At 40.4% G+C, this 18,105-nt stretch overlaps 1 protein-coding gene across 2 annotated transcripts in view; it reads left to right on the top strand.

Moving 5' to 3' along the window:
* Positions 1–18,105, top strand: part of CBS (cystathionine beta-synthase) — a 144,686-nt gene that overhangs the window by 99,860 nt on the left and 26,721 nt on the right. For both annotated transcript variants that reach the window (XM_030203792.1, XM_030203791.1), the window contains exon 14: positions 3,124–3,232. In XM_030203792.1, coding sequence (XP_030059652.1) covers positions 3,124–3,232 — 109 coding nt within the window. The remainder of the gene's footprint in view (positions 1–3,123; positions 3,233–18,105) is intronic.

The raw sequence follows: 18,105 nt of genomic DNA, 5'->3' as shown, positions 1-18,105 counted from the left end.
CTAATTAGTCTGATCTCTGTGTTGAGAAAATTAATGGAAATGTTTCTAAGACAGGATAGTGAGGTTTATGGAATCCAATGCATTGCAGGATCTGAGGTGCCATGGTTTTACTAGAAGTAGGTCTTGTTTGATAGATCTTCTGAATGACGGGGTGACTGGACAGTTGGATCAAGGGAGAGGTGTGGATGTAGTGTACCAGTGGGGCTCCTTCACAAGACTGGTTCTTGACGGTTGTTTTTAACATTTTTGTATGGCAGATGGCTTTCTGTTAAGGTTTGCATCTACGTGGATGATATCAAAATCTGCATTAGGTTAGATATCCCTGATGGTGTGGATAGCATGAGGAGGGTTTGTCACGCCGCTGCAGATGATCCGGAGTAGTGAGCCCTTGGGCTGCTGGAACGAAAGGGGCTTGATTAGACTGGAACCAAATGCTGGCACGGACTTGGCTTGGCTGGACTGGAACCAAATGCTGGAACGGACTTGAAACGGACAGTAAGGAACTGGAGCTAAAGACATGCAGGGCAGATACAACAGTAAGGAACTGAAGCTAAAGACACGCAGGGCAGATACAACCAGTAAGGAAGCTAGAACTGAAGACAAACAAGGCAGATACAAACAGTAAGAAACTGAAGCTAAAGACAAGCAAGACAAGAACTAGCAGAGCTAGAACTGCAACAAGCACTCACAGACGAATGCACATCTGAAGACCTCTGTTGCAAAGGCAAGTCTGACAATTCGCAGGAGCTTAATAAAGGCAATTATAGATGAGGTCACAGGTGAGGCTTGGCAGCAGAAACACCGGGGCAAGTCTTGAGTGCTGGAACATCAGGACCGGAATGGAACCTGGGAAACAGGAAAAAATAGTCCACAGCAACCACAGGGCCCGGTCACCCGGGGGCAAGGTGAGTGTAGGCATGGAATACAGTCACAACTGTGACAGGGTTCTAGTAAATCTTGAAGAATGCTATAAAATTTGGCAGCTAAGATTTAATGCTAAAAAATGTAGGGTTATACATTTGGGTGGCAAAACCTGAGGGAGAGGTACAGTGTAGGGGATGAAGTTTTGTACTTTTGTATACAAAAGAAGAAGGGGATTAGGGGTGATCATACTTGATAATCTTAAAGTGGCGAAAAAGTGATAGAAGGATGTTTGGCTGCATAGGGTGAAGAATAGCCAGCAGGAAAAAGGAGGCGAGAGTGGCGCTGTATAAGTCCCCATTTAGAGTATTTTGTACAGTTCTGGAGGATCAGATATGAACAGGAAAAGTCAGTCTAGAGGGCAGCTACTAAAATGGTCAGTGGTTTTCATCATAAAGCGTAAGGGGACAGACTTAAAGATCTTAGTTGGACAATTCTATAAATTAATGCCTCAGTCTAGGCATCCGAATGCCGTGTGCTGAACTCTAATCCTATATTGGCATCTTGGTGCCAAGATTTCGTCATAGAATATTAGCATAAGTTGACATTGGCATACCCAAGTTAAGGTGTGCCTTCTTATGCCATTCAATGGCAGATACAAGTTGGCATGTCTAGTTGTGCCAAGTGATGCACGTAATTTATAGTAGTCTATAAACTACATGTGTAAGTTGGAGACAGGCCCATTACCTGCCCATGCTGCACCCATGTATACTCTTTGCTTGCAGTTAGGCACCTTATAGAGTAGTGCCTAGTGCACATAGGCACTTGACACCTATAAGTGGTGCATAACTCTATTCACCAGCTTATAGAATTGCCCTGAATATGTATCCTTTGGAAAAAAAGGCAGGAAAGAGGAGATATGATAGAGGAATACCTCCATGAAATAAATGCATAGGATGCAAGACTCAACTGATATGAAGCTCTGGAATGAGTGCTCGTAGGATGAAGGTGAAAGAGAATATATTCAGGAATAATCTAGTGGAATATTTCTTTATGAAAAGGATTATGAATGCATGGAACAACCTCCCAGCAGAGATGGTGTAGATGAGGACTGTATCTGAATTCAAGAAAGCATGGGACAAGCACGTAGGATTTCTAAGGGAGAGGAATTAATGGTTTGGCTAGGAAGACAGGATTGGTCATATAGTCTTTATCTGCTGTCATTTTCCATGTTTCTATTTAGTTGAGGTATTCCTGAGGATGCTTTGAATGGAATTGCAAAATAAGGCACACGAAGGGCAGTTCTATAACTGTGTGCATATAGTTTCACTCACCGTATGCATGGAAGTGCAGAGATATACACTACATTACGTTCTATTCTATAAAATAACTGCAAGGGGGCATAGATGTGAGTGGAACATGGGAGTGGCATGGGTATGTCTCCAAATTACATGCATAACTTACAGAATGCTATAAGCTCAAACATTTAAACCTGCCATTGACCTGGCATAACTGTGCCTAAATTTATGCACATCAATGCCGCCTTATTCTGAAAAGGCATCTTGGTACACAGATGCCACTATGGAAATGGCACCCAGCACTCAGTATTGGCGCACATGTCTCAAAGAGACAAATTTCTGCAGAAAAAATAGGTGAAAAAGTCTAAAGATACTTTGTACTTGCAACAAGATTCAAAGGGAACGCATGCACATATTTTCTCTTTGAAAATTGGTGCATATCTGTGGATTAAAACTACCTGCAGATTTTATCTCAAAGAGAACATTCTTAAAATTTCATATGTGAACTTGTGGAAACTTATTACTTCCCACTTTCCTGGATTCAGCTGGTGGCGCTCAGCGTTTTACTGACTGCCACTGGCATTATGTCTGGAAATTCAGTGCTGGACTTTATTGAATTTCTGGGTTATGGAGCTGAATAACATATAGCTGGTTGTGCAATATTGATCAGTTAACCGGGCTGATTTGGATACAGTCCTTTTTATGCACCTACCCTGGCCTGTTAAGTGCTGAATATCAGTACTTAACAGGCCAAGTGCTGACTCTTCCCCTGGAACGCCCCCAAAATAGTTGCTAACTGAACATTCTCAGCGGCACTAACTGGCAATTTAACCTGCCAGGAGCCGTTTGTGGCCGGTTAAATCATTTAGAGTATCAACCTGTTGGTTTAAATTTCTTAAACTATGATAAACATCAGTGAAAGAGAAACACCTGCTGAATGACTCTCTATGTCCTTCTTCTTTAGACGTGTCATTGGGATGGTTACACTTGGTAACATGCTGTCTTCTGTTCTTGCTGGAAAAGTGAAACCCTCTGATCCTGTCAGCAAGGTCATCTACAAACAGTTTACACAGGTAATACAGGCCAAGATACACCTTTTTGTGGACAAGATGCGCTGGAATCATCTTCACCACTGGCAAGTCATCACTCAGAATGATAATTTTATCTCTTATTACTGATGGGGGGGGGGGGGGGGTCTGAGATTATCTTTGTTAACCTGGGATGGAGGGAAGGTGTTAATTGCCTCTAAACTGTCTCCATCACTGACTCATACCTACAACTCAAGTCCCTAACAATCACTGGTGTACATTTGATACCATAGTTTATTTGGATTTAATGCTGCAGTTACGCTGTCTGAAACTGCATATGAAGGAAAAATCTCCCAACTGTTTCAGGTACTTTTGTATTTTATGCTCACACATTACTATATATATGATGCTCAGAATTCTTTTGGTACCGTTCTGGGCTTCAAGACTAAACTGAGAATCAGTCATAATTTGATTTTTGTCTTAAAATGCCATCACATACTACTATAGAATGCAACAAATAAATAAATAAATATTTTCTATGTGTGGTCGAGACCAACAAACTCATCTTGCAACTGCCTTCTATTACAGGAGATCTTAGCAAGGGCCTCAGACAGTTTCTCAAGATGTCTCAAATAAATATTCGTTAGATATATTTTCCACAAGAATAAGGTTACTTTGCATAACTTGTTTACACTGAAAACCAGACTTGTTTGTGGCCCTGGAGGACCAGAGTTGAGAACACTGCTGTAGTACCCTCTGTCTCTTATCCAGTATTTTATTGCTATCAGCAAGGAAGGAATATACTTAAGTTTACACTCTGAGTAGACCAAAGCGATTTACATAATTGAGAACTTTCGTGTTTCATTCACTGTTAGATTCAGGAATAGTTGGACGAGAAGGGAGGGAAGTACAAAGATCACAGAGAAAACCTCTTCAAGAATAATGACCGGATGATGTATACAGTAGAGGAAAAGCATTTTGGGTGGGATGGTTGAGAGTGCAGGTTTTTAAAAACCATTGTCCAGTGCGTGAGATCTAGGTGTCATAAGTCTTTGGATATCTAGTATTTTCAGGGAAGAATAATTTCAGAAAGTCGTAAAGAACAAATAGAAACTGACTGATTTTCTTCACAGGATGAACCCTTTAATTCACACCCTTAGAAGCACCTCCTTTTATTGCAACTAAAAGTATTTTGACTACATGGGGGGAGGAGTAGTTTTCAGACAGCCAATTAACATGGGTGTGACTTTGGAAAATTATCTGCATTAAGATTTGTGCAAGTTCCTATGTTGAAGATTTGCAAGAATATTTTCAGTTTATTTTTCCTCAGAAATGTATAAGGCTTGAAGAGCTTACACAGATTTATATATCATTTCTATACAGAATATTTACATCCAATCATGCAGATTTTAAAACCAGGCAATTTTTCTTGACCACCTGATCCTCAAAAATCATATTTGGGCAAAATTCCATTAAATGTATTTAAACCTTATGCCTTTCAGTCTTATTTAAGCTCCCAGAGATTTTCCCTCAAGGTTCTGATTCATTGGAAAACACATTTGTCCCTCTCTCTTTGATATTTTGATAGGGACTTTACATTTTTAAGATGGAGATTGGTTGATAATTCAAAAACACACAGTTGGCAATGGCTTAAAAAAATTCACAGGGGTTATCTTCTTCACAGGGTTAATTGGGAGCATGAACTGGGGGTAGTCATATCTTCTGATTACTGGCTTTCTATGGAAAAGGCCTTATTGAAGTCATCTGTTACTGTACCTATAAAGGAGAATGCGATTAAGGTCTTTTATTGTTGATATCTTACCCCAGTTAGACTTCATTACATGTTTCCAGAGGCTTCGCCTCATTGTTGGCATGGTTGTCTGGAAAAGGGTACCATGGGTCATATTTGGAGGACGTACTAAGGCAAGGGCCTATTGGAAGGCAGTTCAGGCCCGGCTGCAGGGCTGGCTGGGGTGTGATGTCCAACGGTGTTCTTATTTGGCAGAAAGCCACAGGGGCTCACACGTAACCAGTCTAGCTTAGTCAGCTATGCCTGTCAAGCCACTCACCTGAACCTGGCTAGGCACTGGAAACAAGGGTCAGTCCCTTCATTGCTGCGGTGGATCTCTAAACTATGGTATATCTGTGATATGGAACGTTTGACTGTGATTAAAAGACAAACTTAAACAAGGTGGGAAGATACCTGGGCTCCATTTTTGCAGGCTTCTAATGTGTAATTGGAGCCTGATCTCCACAGGGTCCTGATGGCCAGGTTGGGGGGGGGGGGTGGTGGAGGGATTTAAGAGTCTTGTTTGGTGGTGGTGGGGGTTCTATATTGATGATTGTCAGTTGTTGATCTTGCAATGTCCTCATCCACAGGAGTTGGAGGATAGTAGGATCGGGAAGGGAATTACTTCTTTAAGTTTTGTAGTACAGTTTTCTGTGATGTTTTATTATATATAACCTCATTTCAGAAAGACAGAAGAATTACCATTCTTGTTCAGTTGATTGGAGTGATTGGACACTGTAACTTGTTCTTCTTATCTAATTGCTATTTGTTCCTGGATATATGTGTCTGATTTCGCAATAAAATTCTTCTATTAATTAAAAAAAATTCACAGGGGTTGAATGGATAATGCTGGATGTATAAATTATTATCCCCAGGATTCTATATCGCGCTGAGATTTCTGTACGGAAATCGAAGTGTATTCCATAACAATGCGCGTAAGCTAATTGGTTTACAAGCTGTACTGCTCTAGTTTTACAGCCTGCCTCACTAACACAGACTACTAAACAATCACTGTGGATTCTTTTGGATTCGTATTAGATAAATGATTTTATTAGAGGTTCACTTCAAACGGAGAGTGTATAAGTCATTATTGTCTAAGATACACAGTGATTAAGAAATGTGCACAATGATTAAGCTAAATAACGGAAGAGAAACAATAATACCTATCTATAGTTGAAAAGAAACAATCATCACATTAGTAGTCATGCGTCACTACATCCAAGCAAAGCCAGGAGTCTCTTCACCAGGAGAAACAATAATAAAGAAATATCACATATATACATACATCACATCACTGGTCATATATCTCTACATTCAGGCTCTTCTCATCAGCTGGGAAGCCCATTCAGCAAAAACCTGAAGTCTCGTGACCAGGCAGTCAGTCCTATACAGGACGTCTGCTCATAGGTGAGCTTCTGATTTCACTATAAGAGGCCCCCCTTTTTATTTGGCTTAAAACTCATTTTCATAGGTTAAGGAAAATTGCACAATGCTTGAGAATGTGGGAATGTGGTCATATGTTTCTCTGGCCAGGTGGCCAGCCTGAACTCGAAACATGCTCCACCTCCCCCTGCACTTACCAAATTAATTAGAGCTGTGCCTTATCTTCCGCATTCCAAATCATTGTCATATGAACAGAATTATCACTTTAGGTTTCAACATTTTTATTGATGACAAACAAAGTTAGAGACATTCAGCATCTAGCAAAAACAGAAATGCCAACATCAAAACATCCACAATCGAGTTAACTGGTCAAGTTCAGAATTATCACTTTAATGAGAGAGCGCACTGTCGGTCGCTCAGAGTTGAAAAGCAATCTTTAAAATCCTTCCATTACACAAGCTAATCAGTGTTGCTAATTGGATGTTAACCAATTATCAACATTTATAGACATTAATTAGAATGTATATGCAGAACTGTCTAAGCGTATTCTGTAATGTGGTGTGCGTAAATTCTAAATTGCATAGTTGAAAAGTGGGTGTGGAATGGGTGGATCATGGGCATTTCTAAAATCTATGCGCATCGTTATAGAATAAACCTGGTCTGCGCATAATTTATGCATTGCGATTTATATCAAGTTTTACGTGGTGTAATTGTCAGCGACTAAATTTAGTCACGCGGAGTGGCGTACAGTGTATTCTATATACTGCACAGAAATTTAGGTTTATTCACTTAGGCGAATTTCATTTCGGTGCTGAATTTTTGGGCTTGATATATAGAATCTAGTCTTATATGGCTAAAATTATCCATTTTAGAAGGGGTGGGATTTGTGACATTTAGGGTTTAGTATTAAAAGGATTTATGTTCCCAACTTTGAGAGGTATGTTCCTAAATAGGAATCTGAAATTTTAATAGAAATGAGTGCCTAAACTTATACTTAAAATTTTTCTAAACTCCTTAAATTTAGGAGCTTAATAAATTTGGTTGTAACGAGGTCTCATTTAGATTAGAGAAAACAGTTAGGAGCAAAGCTCTAGGTTTATAAATTAAGCTTATAAATCTAAGCAAATGAATGGCAGTCCAAAATTTATTAGCATATCTTTTAAGCTGCTAAATTATGATGAATTTATAGCTGAAAACTTAGGCTCCTGTGTTGGGATGAAAATAGGGGACACATTTAGGAACTTGACTTAGGAGTTTGGCTTTTTTTGAATATTGGGCTCCTAACTTATACATCAAGCAAGGCCATACAGATAGTAGGTATGACTTCAGTCATCTAATTTGGATATTTCAGCTCATGGATATTCAGCAGTGCTACCTAAATGAAAAGTGTGAAGGATTTCTAAACTCAATTTTGTTATTGACTCAGTTGAAGCACTGTGAAAGCTGAATAGTGAAAACTAGTACTTGCTACCAAGATCACTTATTGTCAGGATGAGTTTCTTATCTTGATTACCTTTGCATGATGTACAACTTACTCTTACTGCATTAATTCCAGTTATCTCCTTTTGGTATCCTCCATTTTATAAGGATGAAAACCACTCAGTTTCCCATTTTACACTTGTTAAAATATAGTCTAAAGAGTAGGTCATTACATCAGATGTATATCTACATAGAAACATAGACAGATAAAGACCTATATGGCCTAACCAGTTTGAACATCCATGTCATCTACTGTCCCTTCCTGTCCCTTAAAAATCTTATGTGCTTGTTCCAAACTTTTTTGAATTGAAGTACAGTCTTTGTCTCTACCACCTCCACCAGGAGGTCATTCCATACATTCACCACCCTTTCCATGAAAAAGTATTTCCTTAGGCTACTCCTGGGTCTGTTCCCTTTCACCTTCATTTCAGAGCTTCCTCCTTTCAATTGGTTGCCTCGTGTGTATTTCTGCCATGGAGATATTTAAACATCTCTATCATATCTCCCACCTTTCCCGCCTTTCTTCCAAAGTATAAATATTAAATCTTTAAGTCTATCCCCATATTCTTTATGATGAAGACTGCTGACCATTTTAGTAGCAGCCCTCTGCACTGACTCTGTCCTGTTTATATCTTATTGAAGGTGTGGTCTCCAGAACTGTACATAGTACTCTATTTGAGGTGTCACCAGAGACTTATAAAGGAGCATTACCCCTTCTTTTTTCTGCTAGCCATTACTATTTCTCTTCTTATGCACTCAAGCATCCTTAAGGCTTTTGCCTTCATATTTTTTTTTTACCTGTTTGGTCACCTTAAGATCATCAGATACAATCACACCCAATTTCCGCTCCTCTTTTGTGCACAGACGTACTTCACCCCCTAAACTGTTTCGCTGTCTTGTTTTTTTAGAGCCTAAATGTATGATCCTGCATTTGTTAGCATTAAATCTTAGCTGCCAAATTCTGGCCCATTATTTAACTTTCATTAGGTTCCTCCTAGTGGTATCATCTGCAAAGAGGCAAACATTATCAGACATCCATTCTGCAATATCGCTTACAAAAATGTTTAAAAAGAACCAGTCCAAGAACTGATCCTTTTTGCACAACGCTTTCCTCAGAGTGATCTCTGTTTATCACTACCCTTTGTTGCCTTCCACTCAACCAGTTCGTAACCCAGTCACTTAAGAGCCCTTACCAAGGGCACTCAGTTTATTTAAGACAAATCTGTTTATTATCAGCAGGCAGGTGCAAACAAAATATACAAAACAGTATGAGAGTTATCAAAACTGCCAGCCTCTGCTTGCCATCCTTCTTGCTGGGGGGTTTTGTATCCCTGCTTCTGCATTTGCAGTTTTCATTGCAGCTGTGGAAAATTACTTTCGGGGCAGATTCAGGTTGCAGTAGAGCAGGGATCCATCAGCCTTGTTCCTGTAAGCATGCAGGGCTGGGTGTGGATACCTGCTTTAAGTGACATTGTACATGTAGTTTGGGATCCACTGGATCCATGCTTTGGAGAATTTTCTACATTTTTGTTCAGTTGTTAGCCAGGCTGCCTCTCTTTCCTTGCTGCAGAGTAGATTAAAAATATTGATCCTGTGAATCGAAATACTCCTTTGTTATCATATCCTTAAAAAAACTGGTGGTGTGCCTTGACAGTTTTTGTAACTTATAAGTGTGCCATGAGATGAAAAAGGTTGAAAATCACTACCCTAAATTGTTATACAAATTATAATTGATACAGAACACGGGGGTGCGATTGGTTTTTCGTCTTAAGAAATTATGATAGTGTATCTGAATATCTTCAGAGACTTCATTAGTTTCTTCTAAAAGGTCACATGCTTTTAAAGTTATTTGTCTTGTTTTTCGTATATTGTATGGTAATTCTTCAGAGTTCTTTTTATTTTCCCACTTGGGTTTGAGAAACAGTTCTAAAATTTCTGGTACTAAAACATTTATGCTCTAGGCATCAACTTAACTCTGTTTTCTTTTCTGGCTGTCTCTATATGGAATGAACTCCCTTCAAATATAAGATTGGAATTGGATTATATGCGGCTGGAGGGAGGAAGTGACATCACCGTCGGATATGGCCACATAGGAGAAGAGCTCCAGGCAATTCCCCTAACATTAGCCGTTTAACTCTCCCTTCAGCAGCACCAGCAATCTTCACAAGCATTTTTCATAGCGGTGATAGAGTGCAAATTGCTGGCTAGCATGGGCACCCGAAATAAAGCGGTGGATCTCGGGATTTGCCTACCAGTGTTTGGCAAAGTCGAGTTCCATGAGGCCCGATCTGGATGACAAGATGGCGCCAACCGTGTCCCAGCATTTTTGCTCGCAGTCTCCAGAGCTCTTTGTGGCAGGTAATACTCATGTCATGCCAACTGTATCCACTGGAGAGCCTTTACAGGAGATCAGGGACTGGCTCCGAGAGATCAGATCTGACCTGAAGGCGGTTTGGGAGGAGCTGGCCATGCTGGGAGCAGACCTGCGCTCGGAGAGCATGGAGCTTGGGCATTGTGTGGAGGTCACAGAGCAACACCTGGATGAGCATACTGAAGCTTTCACTGTGGTGGAAGCACAGCTGCACAATCTGTGGACCTCCGACACGCTCCTAAAGGATAAATTGTAGGACTTGAAAAATTGGAGCAGGCACTCCAATTTGCACTTCTGAGGTGTGCCTGAAACTCCTGCATATTTGGATTGCGAGCAGGTGGTGCGGGGCATAACAGGAGCTCTGCTTGGGAAGGATAGGACAACAATTTTGTTAGGCAGGGCCCACAGAGTGTTGGGATCACCTTGGAATAATAAGACAAAAGGCATTGTGGCATGTTTCAGCATTTTTATAGACAAGGGACTAATATTGCAAGCTGCTAGGAAGGCTGACATTTTTCAGTGAGACTCATATGCTATTGAGGTCTGCCAGGACCTTGCCTATGCCACTTTTATGCGCCGCATGGAACTGAAACCGGTAACTCTTCAGCTGAGGGCGGGGCATCCAATATAAATGGTGCTGCCAATTCGTGCTGATTTTCTATAAAGATGATAAACTCTATCAAATGTGTACAATGGCAGAGGCTCAATTCATATTTCTGAACGCAGGTGCCCCTTATACAGCACAGCCTACTACCAGCCGCAAGGCCTCACTGAGGCTTTTTGCACAGCCAAAGTGGCAGTAAGTAGCTAAAGGGACTGGCCGATTGAAAAGGCAGCAGTCTGCAAAATCTCCAACTGAGGCTGCCACCACATCAGGATATTGGAGACTCGAGCCTAGGGGCTTGAATACTGTCTTTACCATTCCTGGGCTGGATTTGCCCTGGAAGCCTGCCTGGCTTTGCTAGCTGGCTGGTGGTGCTTCTTTTTGATACTCGCTTCTGGTTACTATAAGTTGCTGTTGCTGGTTGAACAGAATATATCTTTATGTTTTTGTACTGGGTATGGCTGATTTGAATTAAACTCTGGCCTTGACGGGGTGATGTTTAAAAAAATAATAATACAAGGGGGACTTGCCTTGCGGTACACACTTCCTTCACTAGGTTGTCGCTTAAATAGGAGGGACTACTTTAATGCCTATGTTTGGGGTGGGGGTGGGAGTTTGGAGGGCACTGGGGAAGGGTAGTTTTTTTTTTTTTTGGGGGGGGGGGGGGGGGTTGTGATGACTAGGGGGGTATGGGAGGGGGTAAGGGAGGGATTATGATACAAGGATCTCCTAGAGCTGAGTCCGGGATGGAGCAGTTTCTCTCTGTTTTGCTGTAGGGGTGGATATCATTACATTGCTTAGTTACAATGTTAGAGGCCTTAATTCACCATGTAAAAAGCAATTACTATTTAAAAAGCTTGAGCAAACAAATGCTGCAATAGCTTTTATCCAAGATACACATTTGCTCTCGCTCATGAGAAATATTGTAAGCATGCAAAATATTCCACTATATATTTTGCCTCTAACACTGTAGAAAAAAGACGTGGGAGGGTTTAATTGTCTTCTCCAATAGATACCAGTGGACTATGCACAAAGTAGTGAGGGATAAAAGGGACCGCTATCTTCTGCTAATTGTGCAGTTGGGCTCTTTGGTATATATTTTACTGAATGTATATGCCCCCAATGAAGTTCAGGGAACCTTTATGTCTGGGTTGAGTTGGGAGCATCTCCTCCAGGCTAAAGGGAGTCTTATTTAGGGGGCGATTTTAATTTAACTCTGAACCCCAACCAAGACTGTTCTTCTTGGGGGATCACTTATGCTCGCAGGGTTAGGCAGGCTTTAAAAACTTTCTTGGCCCAGTGGGAATTGGTGGATTTATGGAGATCATTTTTCCCTAGTGACCATGAATATACTTATTATTCCTCGGTATATAAGTCACACTCTTGTATTGACTATTGGTTTGGGGACCTCACCATACAGCCTCAGGTGAAGGCACTCCAAATTTGCCCCCTTACCTGGCCAGACCACTCCTCCATGCAACATGAACTTTCGATAATGGTGCATAGGGGCAGGATTAGGTATTGACGTCTTAATGATGCGATCTTGCAAGACCCAGCTAATGTGAGTCAATTAGAGAAGGACTTGGTGCAAAATCTTTGCCATAATGACAATGGGGAGGTGAACGCAGTAGTATTATGGGAGGGACACAAGGCTGTCATACAGGGGAAAATCATTGTCCTACAGGCCCATTAAAAAAAACAAACAAACACAAGGGAGCAAGGAGGAGGATTTGTGAGCCAAAATAACAGATCTGGAACACCAGACCAAAATGGTGGGGCCTGCATTTGCAGGGAAATCAGAGCTCCACGCCTTAAGAGTGGAGCTGTATAAATTGCAAATAGCAGATGTAGCTACTAAATTACAGCAAGTTCAGCAACAGCATTTTGAATTTGGTATTCGGGCCCGCCTCTTGCTGGCCCATAAGCTATAAAAACAGGTGGGGTGGTCCCAGATTGGCTCTATCAGAGATGATCATGGGGTGCTGCACATCTCTATGTAGGATTTACAGGATATTTTTGTTTGTTTCTATGAGAGGCTTTATTCTCCTGATGTTTCTCCCACAGATTCTGACATGCAGGTTTATTTTGATTCTGTTGATCTCCTTAGGGTGTTCGCTTCTGATAATGAGGCCCTGTTTCGCCCTATAATATTGGAGGAGGTACAATGGGCAATTAAGAATTTGCCGACGGGTAAGGTATCGGGGCCGGATGGATTTTCTAATAAATATTATACATATTTTGGTAAATATTTGGCCCCACCACTCTATTGGGTTTTGAAGTTTTTGGAGACAGGAGTGAACTACCAGCCTCTTGGAGATTAGCAACTATAACAGTACTTCCTAAGCCAGGCAAGGATTTGCATTTGTGTGCATCCTATCGTCCCATCTCCCTGTTAGATATAGATTATAACATTTTCACGAAAATACTAGCACAGCAATTACAGCTATGTAGGCACAGCAGTGAATATTGCCAGTACCTGCATAAATCAAAGTTAGGATTGTTATTTATTCGTTCCTGTTTGGCCACTTAAGCTATGCGGGCATGGCACTAAATATTGCCGTCACCCGCATTGCAAGCTTCTCCCTGACTTTGCCCTCAGAATGCCTCTCTCCAGCCCAATTGTAAATGTGTTCTCACAAACCACAAAATAAGAGAAAAATCCAAAGCTCAACAAATACGTGATACATCAAAACCAAAATTTGAGCTTGGTGTCATGCTTTACTACCTTTTGCTGTAATTATAAGAATAAAGGAGGAAAAGACTTCCGGTACCCCGCTCAGTACTGGCACAAAATGTTTATGGCTGGGACTGTACTTTCAAATCTTCAGTCAGAAAAACCTTCATATCAAAATACAATTTGATGTAAACTCTCTTCAGTGACAAAACACGTATCTTTTTTAAATGATGCAAACAACAACGGGGCCTCCATTTCACAATGGCTTCGTGAGGGGTTGAACTTTAAAATTGTGCTGTCATAATCACAGCTTCAACATATAGTGCAACGGAAACCGTTCGATGTTTGTCACCTCTGCAAAAATAAATGTGTATAAATCTTAACAACTCAACAATAATAAACTTCAAATTCAAAAAGCAGAATGTTCTCTCAGAAGCACCACTGTCAATCACTTAGTTACAGCATGTTGAACTAGATTCAATCAAAATGGCTTCAGTATTTAAACAAAAAGCCAAAAGTTTTGTAGACCAAATCAAAGTCTGCTTTGAAATGACATTGCAAAAACAACCATGCCAATAGGCAGGTTAACCAAGATGGGTCTGGCATGCAAGAGGAGTGGATTAATAAAAGAATAATTGCTACTTCATTCTGTCACTGAGACCTGCTGGCACTAAACAACCTAGATGGGGTATCCATCACTGCTCTTTCCTCTTCAGTATGTGGGATTGATCCCTACCACGGAGATTCAGTAATCATACATCTCAGGTCTTTGAATATGTGCTTGCTTTCAAATCAGTGAGACACAATTGGTTTGTCCATGGCTGCTCTTTTCAAATTAGATTTATGTTCTCCCATTCTAATCCTTAATGGTCTGCTGGTCTGTCCAACATAAATTTTCTCACACAGACAACTTATTAAAGAAATTACAAAATCAGTCTTACAAATAGTGAACCACCTTAACTGAAAAATCTTTTTATCAATGGTGTTCACAAACTCCTTTTGTTGTAATGTGATCTCACAAATTTGACATCTTCCACATTTATAATGTATGACTGTGAATTGATGCCTTTTGATCTAACAGGCAAAGATGGGGGACTCAAGATCTCCTTTAAATTTCTATTTCTGAAAATTCAGTTCTCAAATAAGTATCTCTAAAAACTGGTGTCATCTTTACTATTTCCCGTAGAGTATCTCATGACACAACTGTATATGGATTCATCATAATCTTTCTTTTTCTGCTGTAATAAGTATTCTCAATGACTTTATTTAGCTCTTATGTATGATCTTTTCAAAATTCTTTTTGGATAACCATGCGTTTCCAAAGAAGACCTCAATTCATAAGACTGTTTAAAACTGCTGTTCTCAAAGCAGATACATTTGTATCTCAACAATTGAGAAAATGGCAAACTGTCTTTGAGATTAGTAGGATGACATGTCTGATATTGAAGTATGGTGTTGCAATCCATGGGCTTTGTGAATCTTGGTTGAGAACAATTATGGTGCTGGATGATCTCAATATTTAAAAAAAGTTATGGTTTCAATAAAAAATTACAAGTGAACTGTGTGTTATCACTACATGTAGTCAACCATTTGTGAAATGAAACTAACTGAGCTATGTCTCCAGTCCACAAAAAGAACACATCATCAATATATTGGCACCACTTATAAATCTTGTCAATAATTGAAGAATTTTCAACTCACATACTTCCAAAGCTTTCCATATACAGTTAGCAACAAAAGGTGCAAATGTTGACCCCAAGGCAATGCATGCAAAAAAACCCAGTAGATTGTACACAAGGTCCCAAGAAAATAATAATCCAACATGGTCCACGTGGGCTGCCTCAGGGGCTGCCACACGGACTGCCTCAGGGGGTCAGTGCTAAAACAATATCCAAATAATAATAAATATGTGAATAAAATTATAAAGCTATCAGTGTATAAAAACATGTAAAATGTGAGGGATCCGGTGATCAATTATATGCACTTATAAAGGACTAATAAATAAATTAAAAAATGTTTGTGTATATAAATAAAATACATACATGCATGTATCAGAAAACTCATAATGGCATATCTGTGCGGTATAATGTGCAACATTCCTGTGACCATTCCAACATGTATCATTGTGCATATGTGGTAAGCTGTGTTCAAACAGCATGTTAAAAAATTCATTATAAAGGGTGCATCTGATCTGTAGTGTATATATCCACAGATATGATATATGATGGAAGGTCGGGTAGTGGGATTGCAGTTCATCTTTTGTGCTGTTGTGGGAAGATGGAAGTTCGGGTAGTTGGGTTGCCGAGACCATTTTGTGGTGAGGTGTGGTGTTGTGTTTTGCTAGGGTATGTTTTCCGCTTATGGATTTGTAACAGTCCAATTTGTTTTGTTTTCCCAGTAGGAGGTGTATTGATGTTCTAGGGAAGCGTGTGAGGGGAAGGAGAGAGGGATAGTGTGCACTGCCCTTGGGGATGTGAGTGGGAGCACCGTGAGACAAATTTCCCTTGGTGCTAACTCATTTCAGTGAAAAAATCTTCACTGTTCAATAAACTGGGTTCCTATCCAGTCTATTTTTTTTAGATAACCATAATGAATATGTATGAGATGTATATATGCAAATGAATGTGATAATGTGTCACAGCCCACATTTTGCCCCCCCCCCCCCCCCCAAATGGAACAGTCAAACTACTCCTATGCTGTTACAGAGGCTTGCTCTTTTTTTTTTAACTGCTGCTTCTTTTTTCTTTTGCTTTTAGGGGCTTGTGATCTTAAAAAGCATAAACAGCTCACAGTGTGTCTTTATGGTTTCTTGAACAACATGAAGGTCCCTGTGAATTTGCTTATCTGTAAAATAAAACAACCCCTGTATAAAACATTTTTCTGTCTAACTGCAGCTGGTCGGGCTGCAGGGTTTGCTAAAGGAGAGAGCTGATGGCTTGGGAGAGGGAATGGTTTGGGTGAAACTGCAGACCAATTGATCTCACACAGGCAAAGAGCAGCATGCTTGCAAAGCAAACAGTTCACACAGAGTCGTTACATAGGCTTTGTACAGCACGTTAGTTTTTCCTGTCATTCTTAAAAAGCAGACTGACCTAACTCGATCCAGCTGAAAATAAACACAAGGTATCCTTTTGAAAATAAAAATTAAAAAAGATGGTGAGTCAGGCTAAAAATACCTATTTTCTTTCCTGTAAGAAAAAAGTTAGGCTGCGAACATTCCTCCAAGGCTGTAGAAGGCAGTGTCGGGTTTTTTTATGTTACTTCCTGTCAAATGACCCTATCCAAGATGGCAGCCATTAGTGAAAACAAGAAGTGACGTAGTGTGTCATGTGGTGGCCACCGTCTTGGAAAAGGGGCGGGGTTTGGGACAGAGATGCAAAACCGGACAGGGTTAGTGACGGGGCTATTCAAATTAGGTGAGGTTAGAGGCGGGTTATGCAAAAGAGGTGGGGCTGTGATGTCACTTCCGGTGATGTCCACAAATGGGGTGGGGCTTGAGTATGCCCTCGGTTCTGATTGGCTGTCAGGACTGGAAGTGGGCATGGCCACCTGCCAAAAATATGAAAATTAGCTTTGAGAAAATGGGGTGAGATATACTACTATGGACCCACACTAACTGTGCATTTGTTAATTGGCATGCGGTATATGCCGTGCACTAACTGCAGTATGCACTTCATGCCCATGCCCTGCCTAGTTTACCACCCCTAATCCATAATGCCCTTCACACTTTTGCACTAATTTGTGTATTACTGCCTAACACACTTTAATAAAAGAGCTCCAAAGACCACAGAAGCTAATAGAGGTGTGTTTTGATGCCAGTCAATAGGTGTCACTGAAATACAATGTCTATATCTCCCTCGTTCTCAGGGACTATGAGCTTGCCTGTGTGGTATGTTGTTATTTTCTTAAGCTAAATGTAAACATGATAGGATAGCTTGAGGAATTATGTTAAGAGTTATCAGCACTCATTGAACCTTTGCTATTTTGTCATGTTTCACTTTATTCCATAGCACATCTAGTTGCGCTGTAGAAATGATAAGTAGTAATGGTAGTAGTAGTTATTGAAAGAAAGTTAGAAAGTGAGTGAGCTCCCCAGATTTTGAGCTACAACCGTCAGTTTGTTTTCCTCTCTGCCATAGTGCAGTAACATTGCTGTCAACCTGGAGAAGAAGTCCAGTGGTTAGAACATTCTGAGAACCAGGAAAGCCAAGGTTCAAACTTTGCTTCTCCCACTAATGATGCTTCTGATAAATCACTGTACTCTCCATTGCCTCCAGTACAAACTTAGGGCTAGATTTACTCGTGTACATTAATGTTTTAATATGACATTGCTGGGGAGAAGTGGTCTCTCCTTATTACATAATAGCTGTTGTATCTGCAATTTTAGAGGGTCTTACTGTTCTATGTCTTGTTCCCTATGAGCTTGGGTAGGTTGGGTGTATAAATGTCTATTTTGTTCTAGCTAGTCTATCCTTGACAGTTACCTTTCTGAAAAAACCTTTGTAGGAACAGGAACAAAGCTAACACTTTTAGACTTACAAAGTTCTGTAGTAACCTATGGAACTCTGTAAGTCGAAGTGCTTTGAAAATGAGCCCTATGTTGTTATTCTACAAAATA

Source organism: Microcaecilia unicolor, chromosome 5, assembly GCF_901765095.1.
Source record: "Microcaecilia unicolor chromosome 5, aMicUni1.1, whole genome shotgun sequence".
Lineage (NCBI taxonomy): Eukaryota > Metazoa > Chordata > Amphibia > Gymnophiona > Siphonopidae > Microcaecilia > Microcaecilia unicolor.
Note: the sequence above shows the minus strand (reverse complement) of the source record. Positions and strands in the feature narration are given on the sequence as shown.